General features: G+C 46.6%; 1 protein-coding gene across 1 annotated transcript; it reads left to right on the forward strand.

Annotated features, from left to right (window-relative positions):
- Positions 1-391: 391 nt before the first annotated feature.
- On the forward strand, positions 392-5143 carry TEX13D (TEX13 family member D). Its single transcript, XM_044391614.3, has one exon. It carries the CDS (start codon positions 1327-1329, stop codon positions 3553-3555), a length of 2229 nt encoding a protein of 742 aa, XP_044247549.2. The 5' UTR covers positions 392-1326; the 3' UTR covers positions 3556-5143.
- The last annotated feature ends 6129 nt before the right edge of the window (positions 5144-11272 follow it).

Raw genomic sequence — 11272 nt, forward strand, 5'->3', positions numbered from 1 at the left:
TTAAGTGTCTGACTCTTGATTTCAGCTCAGGTCATGACCTCAGGTTCAGGAGATTGAGCTCGTGGCAGACTTGGTGCTCAGTAGGGAGTCTGCTTGAGATTCTCTCTCTCCCTCTCCTGCTGCCACCCCCCACTCACTCTCTCTCAAATAAATAAATAAATCTTAAAGAAAAAATGTCTTATATCTCCCTCCACCCCAGTTTTGATTCCTTTTTTGGTAACAATTTTTATTTCCTTCTCAGCATATTTTTAGTTATTTTCTTAGTGTTTGTTCTGGGGATTACAATTAACATGTTTGGTTTTTTTTTTTTAAAGATTTTATTTATTTATTTGACAGAGGAAGAGACAGTCAGCGAGAGAGGGAACACAAGCAGGGGAGTGGGAGAGGAAGAAGCAGGCTCCCAGCAGAGCAGGGAGCCCGATGCAGGGCTCGATCTCAGGACCCCGGGATCACGCCCTGAGCCAAAGGCAGACGCTTAACGACTGCGCCACCGAGGCGCCCCGCATGAATACGATTTTTTGTATTCATCTATGTAGTTACCTTTAGCGTGTGCTTTATTTCTTCGTGTTGATTGCAGTTATTATTTAGTGACGCTTAAAGCACTTATTCAGCATTTCTTCTAGGGAAAACCCAGATTATGAGAGGAACATTTACTCTAAAAGAAGAACAGAGACACCCTCTATTCTCTGAGAATAGTTGATCAAGTAAACATGAGAGTGAATTTATAAGGAGAGTTCAGGGCATTCATGGCTCAATCACTGGATTTTCTTGATGACAGGGACTCCACGTTAATTTGTTCAGGATGACAAGGGAAGTGCACAGACAGTGTGACTGTATTGAAGGACTGAAGTAGTACCTAAGAGTTATGTGAGACAGAACTGAGATACGAGCAGAACTGCACCTACTTCCGCAACTCCACCACCCAACTAGGAATTCATCCCACGATGCTGGGTATTGATTATCCTGAGCTGCTTAGAAACGAATTCTTCCATAGGGTCGCTGCAGTACCCAGTACAGCCATCCAGCCTATTTGCCCTGTAGGGGGCGCTCTGCAGAGGGAGGTGCATCCCAGCAGGCCTTGCGGGGTGACTGAGAAGTCGTTTCTGTGACGTGTAACACCCTCGCCTGGTAGGGGTTGGTGTGGTGAGGGAATCTGCTTTACTCTTTCTGAGGAAAGTGAGGTAGGGAAGAAAGAGGCTGAGAAGGAGGGCAGGACTGGAAATTGACTTTGTAGGACTGAGTGGGGAAGTGAGGGGTGGACCTTTACTGGCGGCAGCAGGCGCGGCATCGCCTGTGAGACAGTTGGTTAACTAGGCCGCAGCAGCCATGGCGGTTGAATTTGGGGACCACGCCAGCGGGTTCCGCCACACTGAGGTGATCAGATTCATCAACAACGAAGTCCTCATGAACGGCGGCGGCCCAGATTTCTACGTGGCCTTCCGCTCACGGCCCTGGAATGAGGTAGAGGACCGGCTTCAGACCGTCGTGGCCGACCCACAGGTGCCGCGCGCCATCAAACGGGCCTGTGCCTGGAGCGCGCTGGCCTTGGGTGTGCGTGTGGCTGCAAGGCAGCGGGAGCAGCAGGCGCGCCGGATCCGGAGGCTGCAGGAACAGGTAGATGAACGCGAGACAGCTGCCTGGGCTCTGGCCTCAGAGCTACAGCGGCTGCGTGAGGATCGAGAGGAAGCGGCCACGCAGTTGCGCTTCACACGGGCCGCCCTGCAGCAGGCGCTGATCGAGTGTGATGTGCTTCGTGGGCGGCTGCACCACGCGGAAAGGTCAGCCCAGGTCATCCCGCTGGCCCCTGAAATACCGCCTGGGCCTCGAGCCGAGCAGTTTGGGACTATAGTATGGCCCCTGAGTGCTGAGCAGCAGAGAGATGTGGTTGCCATGGGGTTTCCTAGTAGGCTGTATTTTGAAGCCCAGGTGCCAGCCCCGGCAGCTGTTCTTTACATGCCAGGACCCCCAGGTCCCTGGGCTCAGGCCATACAACCCCCTCTGCCAATGCCAGTGCCATACCCACTTCCATTCCACGCACCACTCCCAATGGGAATCCCTTTCTTGCCACCTCTGCCACCAGCAGTAGTCATGGATGCAGAAGCTGCAGTAGTCCCACTTCAGATGCCTCCTGTGGGGATCTACCCCCCTGGTGCATGTGCTGTAGTGGGCTTCCAGGAGGTGGCCCCACCGTGGGACCAAAGGAGCTACAGCCAGGAGGGAGGTCCTGAGATCCTCCAGAGTACAGTCTCCCTCGGGAACACCAGAAACCTTAGCCAGGACGGTTTAGAGAGGCCTCAGGGGATGGTCCCCGTTAGGGATAGCTGGAGCCAAAGCCAGAAAGAAGGTCCAGAGAGGGCCCAGGAGACGGTTCCCCTTGGGGATAGCTGGACCCATAACCAGGGAGCAGATCAAGGGACACCACAGGGGATGATATCCCTTGGGGACAGCTGGAGCCAGAGCCAGAAAGAAGGTCCAGAGAAGGCCCAGGAGATGGTCCCCTCTGGGGATAGCCGGAGCCAGAGCCAGAAAGAAGGTCCAGAGAAGGCCCAGGAGATGGTCCCCTTTGGGGATGGCTGGAGCCAGAGCCAGAAAGAAGGTCCAGAGAAGACCCAGGAGATGGTTCCCTCTGGGGATGGCTGGAGCCAGAGCCAGAAAGAAGGTCCAGAGAAGGCCCAGGAGATGGTTCCCTCTGGGGATGGCTGGAGCCAGAGCCAAAAAGAAGGTCCAGAGAAGGCCCAGGGGATGATCTCTTCTGGGGATAGCTGGGGCCAGAGTCAGGAAGGTCTAGACAGTCCCCAGGGGCTGGCCCCCCTTGGGGATAGCTGTAGCCTCGGCCAGGAAGATTCAGAGAGATCCCAGGAGATGGTTACCCTTGTTGCCAGCCAGGAAGAAGATCCAGAGACTCGCCAGGAGATGGTACCCCTGGGAGCCAGTGAGAGCCACAGCCAGAAAGATGATCCAGAGGGGCCCCAGGAAGTGGTACCCCTGGGGGCCAGTGGGAGCCAGAGCCAGGAAGAAGGTCCAAAAAACCCCCAAGGGATGGCCCCCCTTGGTGCCAGCAGGAGCAACAGCCAGGAAGAAGATCCAGAGGGGCCCCAGGAGATGGTATCCCTGGGGGCCAGTGGGAACCACAGCAAGGAAGAAGGTCCAGAAAGACCCCAAAGTATGGCCCCTCTGGGAGACAACAGTAGCCAAAGCCAGGAGGAGGATCTGGAGAGGCCCCAGGGGTCCAGTCCCCCAGGGGACAGTAGAAGTGACAGCCGAGAAGAAGGTCCACAGAGGCCCCAGGCGACCCCCGTGGGGGATGGCTGGAGCCAAGGTATGAGGGAAAACCCAAAGAAACAGCAGCCTCAGGGGCGGAAGGCCAAACAACCAAAAGGGAAAAAAGCTTTGGATTCCCAGCACCAGAAGTCTGTCTCAGGATGCAGTCCAGTGAATTGGGACTGCCCATGGTGTAAAGCCATGAATTTTTCATGGCGCAAGGCCTGCTATAAATGCAAGAAAGTCTGTGTGGCAGGTGAGAGTAGAGGCCTGGACCCAGGACAAACTCACTGATTTCAAGAAGGTAAGTAAGAATGAAAACACTCCAAAGAAAAACCAATTTCCCCAGACCCTCTTCTAATCAAAAAGTAACTTACTTGCTTCACAGAAATTTGAAAACTAAAATTATAATAGAGAAAATTAAATAAAACAATCCATTATTCCATTACCGAAACTAACAACTTTTCATCATTATGGGTATTACATATGTAAATACACTCCTTTCTGGTTTCTTATTAACCTCCTTTTCCTGAAAATGCCATCCATGTCTTTGGCTGGGAATAGCCATGTAGTTTTTGAGTTATAACTATATTGAATTTTAGGAGCACTGCTCTTCCTTCAAAATGCTATTGTTCCTTTGTAAAGTACAGCATTCATGTTTGCTTCTTGTTTTTAAGTTTTATAGGTGAGGGCCTGTTTTTGTGTCTGAGCCCCACAGAACTTGTTTGTTGCTGAAGAAGCTGAACCCGTCCCATTAGAAGATCTCCCAAGAGTCTAAAGAAATCACACCTTGATTCCAGCTGACCCGCACCTCACTGAGACCCCCATTGACTGGAGCTGAGAAGAGTGAGAGGAAGGGAAGAGAAGATGCTCTGACACTCCTTAAGGGGGCAAAACAATTTTGTTAGAATATAATTTCTCTGTTGGGATTAATTTGGAAGAGTTGGGGGGGTGTTGCAGTATTAAATTCTATAGATGATAGCAAATTTGATGGATTACATTTAACTCATTAAACAAATAGTTATTGTCTAGTATGTGTTAGGAGCTAGACTTATATGTTAATATCTGGTGCACACATTATAACTTGATTTGGTGAGTTTTGTTAGATAACAGCAGAGAGCCTAATTTGGGATACAAATTGTATGAGGAGGATGTCTTTGCCTTGCATACAGCATGGTTTTCTGGTAAACCCAATCGAAATGACATCCAGATATATATTTTTAAAGATTTTATTTATTTATTTTTGAAAGAGAGAGCACAAGCAGGGGAGAGAGGCAGAGGGAGAAGCAGACTCCCAGTTGAGCAGGGAGCCCAATGCGACTCGAGTCACTGAATTGCTCATCTCACTGTTCACAGGTGAGACAAATGAGCAGTGGCAGAGATCAGGAAAGTGGCTTCAGAAAGTGCGGGTGGGACTTTTCTGATACTCTGTTGATTTCTTCCTTTGAGAGGAACAGCTATCTTTCTGGTTGCCTGAACGACCGCTGGGTGACTTAAAGAAGGACAGTACTTGAGGGCGTATTGGCTACACACTCGACCCCTCAGCTTTGGGCCACCACCGTCCCAAGCTCCTTTCCAGTCAAGATGGATGAAGAGCAGAATGATTCCAAGGGCCGACATCGTGCTGTGGATGGTGCTTCTCTAATAAGATCAAAAAAGAACTGGACTGGGACAAGCACTTTTGGGAATGCCCCGGGCCCGTTCTCTTCCATTTGATGTGTTCTCCGCAGGCTCTCTGCTCCCCCGAGGCAGGTGGAGCCCAGGGGTGGGAAGTTAGATGGTCTCCAGCCCGAACCGAAGTGTTCTCGAGTCCCCCGTGAAGTCCCAGCTCACCAAGCTCAGCCTGTCAGAGGTGTCCTGAGGCTAATAATAAAGAGTGTGCACTGGCCCGCTGTGTCTTCTGTGTGGTTTGTGTCTCGGGGAAGGTGTGCTCTGAGGCGGCAGTGTAAACTCACCCCTTCCCACCATCCCACCGAAGTGAAGGAAAGTTCGATCGCATTCGCTATCTGAGGGCCTCTCCTCTTCCAGCGAGTTACCCAAGAATGGGAGGGGGATCAGCGTCTATGGGGCCTTCGATCCATTGTGAACGTCCCTGCTCCCCCTCACTGTCCGAATCCACATGGTCCCTTGAAGGTGGGCATCTCCGCTGCTCTTGGGCCCGTGAGGCCTGACAGATGAGGTGGGGAGGGGGCTTCTGTCTAGGCTGGGAGCCCGAATGCCTAGTGTCCAGCCTCCCTATGTGCACCAAGAAGCCACTTCCCTGAGGCCCTGTCTCCCAGACACCCCAGCAGAAATTTCCCTCCTGCATTTCTGCCCTGCAATGCATGGTCCCCTCCCTCCTATGCATAATCCCATGAAGGTGCTCAGGATTCTGGAAAACAGCCAGGTTTAGATGGCCCGTTAATAAGACAAATGTTCCCTGAGGCCAAGGGTGGGGGAACCTGGCTGTCTGCTTGGTATAGGGACAGGCATGGGGCAGAGAACTGACCCTGCCCCACCAGCTTTCTCTCTCTCCTCAGTCCTGGTAACCAGGAGGCCTTGCTTACTGGAGGGGAGCACTGGGGAGGAAGAGGACCATCAGGGACATCAACCTCAAGCTAGGTTTTCTGGGTTAAGGGCTGGTTTTGTGATAATCCTGTGTGTGCCGATAGCTCCCTGGAATTTTGGGAAGATGATACACAGATGGGAATTTTCTAGCATAATCCATTCTGGTGTACTAGCAGGTCACTAGATCTCACTATGGTTGCTTTATTTCTGGTGTCAAATGGACTCTGCTGTTTGTTGGCATGCCTTTAGGTCTGCATGAAAGCAGATTCACCCTGTGCATAGCTTTTATATAGTTTAATATTACGGTCTTTCCAGGTTGACTTTTTTCAAAACAACCTGAATCATTAAGGTTGTCAAATCACTACTTTTTTACTGGGCTGGGTACACACAAGAAACAGTAGCAGTTTCTGAGGCAAGAACCTGGGCTTTGGAGTTAGACGTGAGTTCATATACTTGTGCTGCTATTCACTAGCTGTGTGACCTTTGACAAGTTACTGAACTTCTCTGAGCCCCCAACAAGTGAGTTGTTCCTTTCCCTACCCTCAGGGTTCTGCTCTGGGTGCTGTGGTAATGAGTACAAGGGATTGTTAATGATGGCAAGAGCTTCCCTTGAGTGCTTACTATGTGCCAGGTGCTCTAAGCACATTACCCTTTTTGGTGACTGTAAGGTATGACTAGGTACCCATATTAGTAGTTCTTCAAAGTGAGTATGATTACCCCCATTTTACAGATAGGGTAACTCAATACCCAAATTTGGGAATTGGTGAAGCCTGGCTTCAAAATGAAATTGTACAGGTTCTAATGCCTATGCTCTTTCCATTATATTACTGTACCTTAACCTTTTACCCTTACTGAGTAATACATTTGCATGTCACATGGTCATCAATGCCTAAACCCAGGGACAGATTGTAATGGAGAGACTTGGAGGCATGGTAGCAGTCCGGTGATCACGGTCATGCTGCTCTTTTAGAATTTCTTAAGCTTTGTGACATGTGCCCAGCTTGGCTGCCAGTGAGTAGAGCCACTTATTATCTCCAGGCTGCAGAACCAAGAGGGGTGCTGGCGGTAATTTAGGCAGTGGAAGCGATTTGTATGCGATTCAGCAGACTGGCCTTGTGAAAGTTTATATATAGCCGAGTTCAATACTGTTAAGATAGGGCCCATCTTGACTGCTTATCTGAAGTCTGTCTGAATTACTCAGTTTTTGTTTTAAGTGGATAAGGTACCAGCTGTAACAGCCTAATATATATGCATGTATACTTTTCAGCGAGGAAGTAGGGGGGAAAGGAGACTTCAAAAGCTTCAGATTTGTGTTGCAAAATGGGGAATAGAATTGATGTTTTCTAAATCACGGTACTAAATCTATGACAGAGTGGTGAAGAAATACATAATTTTCTTATCGCATGCTTTGTAAAGTCTCAACACCGAAGAGTAGCAGATTCTCATTATGTGGTGCAGGCACCGTGCGTAGCGCCCGTGAGTGTTTTTCTCACTTCTAGCACATGATAGAGCGAGTGCATCCCCTGGAACTAAGCCTCACATCAACTTAAGGATCCTGAAACAATCCCGGCCTGTGACCTCACGAGGTTGCGGTTGGACAGATTTTTCTCCTTGACGGTGCTTGTTCTTTGGCACTTAAGACAAGTGTTCTAGGCCATGATGAAACAGGCAGAGGAAGTGCTGCCGCACTGAGTATCTGTACCCCAAGGGACCTAGTACAGTTCCTTGAGCACAACTTCCCATTTGGTTCACACTGGAAGCACTCTATTCGATGAGCCTAAGAATCCCTCCAGTAGGTCCGATCCTGGCCCATTTAGCCCAACTTCTCTGGGGCATAAAGCGATTGTAAAAAAGGATCATACTCTCCCTGGTGTCAATTTTAGAAGGAAGAAACGCTGGTAGGAATCCCTGGCTTCTTTTTGTTGCTTTATAGACCAAACAAAGAGCACGCAGATAGGGAAGGCTCTGGGTGTGCTGGGCACTGTGGAAGTCAGTACCATTGCGCTCTATCATTTCCTGTTCTGTTAGAAGAAATCCGACAAATGTACCCCAAACAGCAATTATCAGCCTTTTCATCAATTATTCAATCATATTTTCTGGCCTGGAGATGTCAGTTTTCAAAAGATTCTGTGTCTCAAACAGCATTATTTAGTACGTGATTATTTTCTCATTTAAAATTAAGAAAGCACGTATATCTCTAAGGTTCCCTCACACAAACGTGATAACACCTCCACCTAAAAGCAGTTGTCACTTAAGTTTAGGATTTTTGTGGGGATTCAGTGAATATTATTACAATTATTATACATGCAGCCTAATCACAGGCAAATGGACCATTTTACTAGGCTCTTTGTAATAGGGACAATATCTTAGGATCCCTCATTACTACCTTCTTAAACTTCTGTGAACTTTGGGGATGCAAATGAAGAACAGTTTCTCTAGAAAGCTAGTAGTTTTAATACATGTTAAATACCAGTAAGTGTTAAAGGATTAAAAAAAAAATACACGTCCAGTATGTACTTGGGGTTGCAAAGCTTCCACGGTAGCCAGATGGTTTCAGATTGTGCCCCCAGTCAACTGAAAAAGTTGCTGAGTAAGTTAACTTTGTTTTACCTTGAAATAATATGCAGTATTACAGCTTTACTTGTGACATTCTCCAGCTTTTTGCTTTTTATGTTTATATCTACTATTTTAGGTTTGATTCTTCATTCTACACTACCTTACAAAAATAATTGCGCCCAAGGTAGAAGCCTGCGATTACTTTTGTGGTACACAGTGTTTAGCCTTATACCCAGTGTTTATAAAGTGATGACGAAGAGCTCTCTGAGGGTTTCGTCTGTAAGTAAAAGTTTTAGGATATCTAATCTCATTCATTTTTTGCTTGATATATATTTACTTTGATAATTTCAGTGATCATGTTGGTTTCAGGAAAGAAAAGGACTGAGCAAGGATTGAAAACTTCCTACCTTTACCATTACAATTCCTGATATTGTCTAGACAGTTTTGAAACTTCAGAACATATATGACCTGCTTTGTAAAAGACTCATACTACTGAACTCCCCACTGATCGATGTTTCTAGCATTTTTTCATGAAAAGTTTATTACTGAGAAGGAAAAGAAAAACAATGCCAATGTCATATCTGTAACTACAAAATGCATTCAGAAATCCACCATTAGCTGTTTTGTTTCCTGGGTTATAATATTTCTTTTGTATCTACAAAACTGCTCAGGGAAACGTTTATATAGTCCATTTCATTCTGTTCCTTTGCCAAATTTTGGTGTTTGTGGTGTACAGATGAAAGCGGCCATCTCTGTATCAAAACATCAGAGGTTCCTTAAAACAATGTTCAGGCAAAAAAAATGTGTAGACAAAATAACAGTCTCTTGGACTTTAATCTTTTAGTTTAAGCTCTCTATTTTTGAACTTCCAAGAAAGAGAACAGATTTTTAGAAAGAAAGCTGGAGTCTCCTTTACAATGAAATCATATTTTCTTGCACTGCTCTCATACCCAGAGTGCCCGCACCCAGGATGAAGGGAGGTAAAGAGAAGGTTCAGTAATGATCCAAAGGCAACTGGGTTGATGAAATCAGAAGGGCGACATGTTGTCAGGTGCCAAGGTGTGGGATGTGAAAACTTGTTTCTGTAAACCAAAATGAGGCAGACCACAGGATAGACGTTGCTAAACAATGAATGTGAAAGAAGGCAGGGTCAGAAATGATAGAAGTAAATAAGAAGCCACACTCTCTGCAGAGGGAAAGAGAGGGGAAACAAAGGCACTAACTAGGTCAGCTACTGTGCTAAGATCTGGACGTGCCAAGAGGAATTCATCGTAGGTTCACATCATGTATGTTAATTCATTTTATCTTCACAGGGAGAGATAAGAAAAAACTGTCCAAGAGTGGCTTTCATTTGGTTGAGTAAAAGGAGGAGAAGCACTGGGCAATATGACCTCGTACGTGCATGCAGGCCCACCCAGGACAGAAAACGCCGAGACCGCTCAGTGTTCTGTCACTTCACTTTTATTTTGCTTAAGTTTTTATTTTAATTCCAGTAGAGTTAACATACAGTGCTATATTAGTTTCGGGTGTACAGGATAGTGATTCAGGGTTCTATTACTTTCGATGGATAAGCTGATGATCCAGATGCCAGACCTGTAAGCCTGGGTGGATAGACCTTGACTCTGTAAGACCTTCCAAGACATGCTAATCCATGAGGCCCAGGCTAAAACAGTGTACCTGATCTCATAAAGCACATAGATAGATACATGCTACAAGTCAGGGCGTGAGAACAGTTGACACTTGAGAAGTATATGAAGAATATTCTAGAAGTCAAAATTACAGTTGCTAGATAGGAGATTGAAGCCCGACCAATTCAAGTGCAGTGACCTCAGAATTAAGGTTGGGAGGCAGAAGGAGATATTGGTGAAACTCACAGGCTCTGAAGTCAGCAGCCTATATTCATTTCCCAGGCGGAACACTGACCAGTTGTGCGGCATTGAGCAGGCTACCTAGACTCTCTGACTTTTGGCTTCCCCATTGGTAAAATGGAAGTAATAATAATAATAATAATAATAATTTGCTTCGTAGGGTTGTCAGTACAAATAAACGAGATAATATGTGCAAAATGCTTGGCAGGAATGACTAGAATGTAATATGTGATTAGAAAATCTTAGCTATGATTCCAAGAACAAAACCTCAGAAGCAGGCAAGAATTTCAGCTTGAATTAGGACGTGTCCTCTAAGTCATGAGGGAGGTAAAACTAGGACAAGTACAAGGAACTGTACAGAGCAGACAGAAGGATCAAGAACATGCTATCTCGGGTAGGTTGTGCAGGTTTAGAATCTATGTCCCATTGCTGTTCCCCCCAGAAACCCATCCTCTCCTCAGTCACAGCTCTTCTCGCTAACCCAATACCCGCTACAGTGTCTGTCATACAGCAGATGCCGATGATGTTGGCTGAAAGAATAAACATACTTAAAATAGCCTTAAGCACACACAACCTCGTCTCTGGCTTCTCGCTTATGAAACAAAAGGGCATTAGAAAAATTAGCCTCATAAATAAACCCAGATATTATCAAAATGAGGTGCTCTTTTCAAGACATTTTTCTCATTTTTGTAAAGGAAGTGAATTTTAGTAAGTGCTGAGAGAATGTGTAAACTCACCATAGGTGCCAAATCATAACACTGTCACAGGAGAATTCACACCTATAGCCGAGCTAGTTGAAGAACAAAGTTAGTTTTGAAAGGTTAGAGAAAAAGATTTTGAAATGTCAGATCCACTCTATAAAACTGACCACCCTTGGCATCATCCTTTTAATCTACCTGGGTTGGAGAAAAGCCTAGGGCATTTGAAATGAAGACAATTAGCACCTCAGACAGGGCATCCACGTGCAAAATTCTGTCACCTCTCAGAGACCTCAGGAGGTGACAAGTCTAGATAAGAAGACACTTTCAACCTCGGCTGAC

The sequence above is a fragment of the Ursus arctos genome, chromosome X (genome assembly GCF_023065955.2).
Source record: "Ursus arctos isolate Adak ecotype North America chromosome X, UrsArc2.0, whole genome shotgun sequence".
NCBI classification, from domain to species: Eukaryota; Metazoa; Chordata; class Mammalia; order Carnivora; family Ursidae; genus Ursus; species Ursus arctos.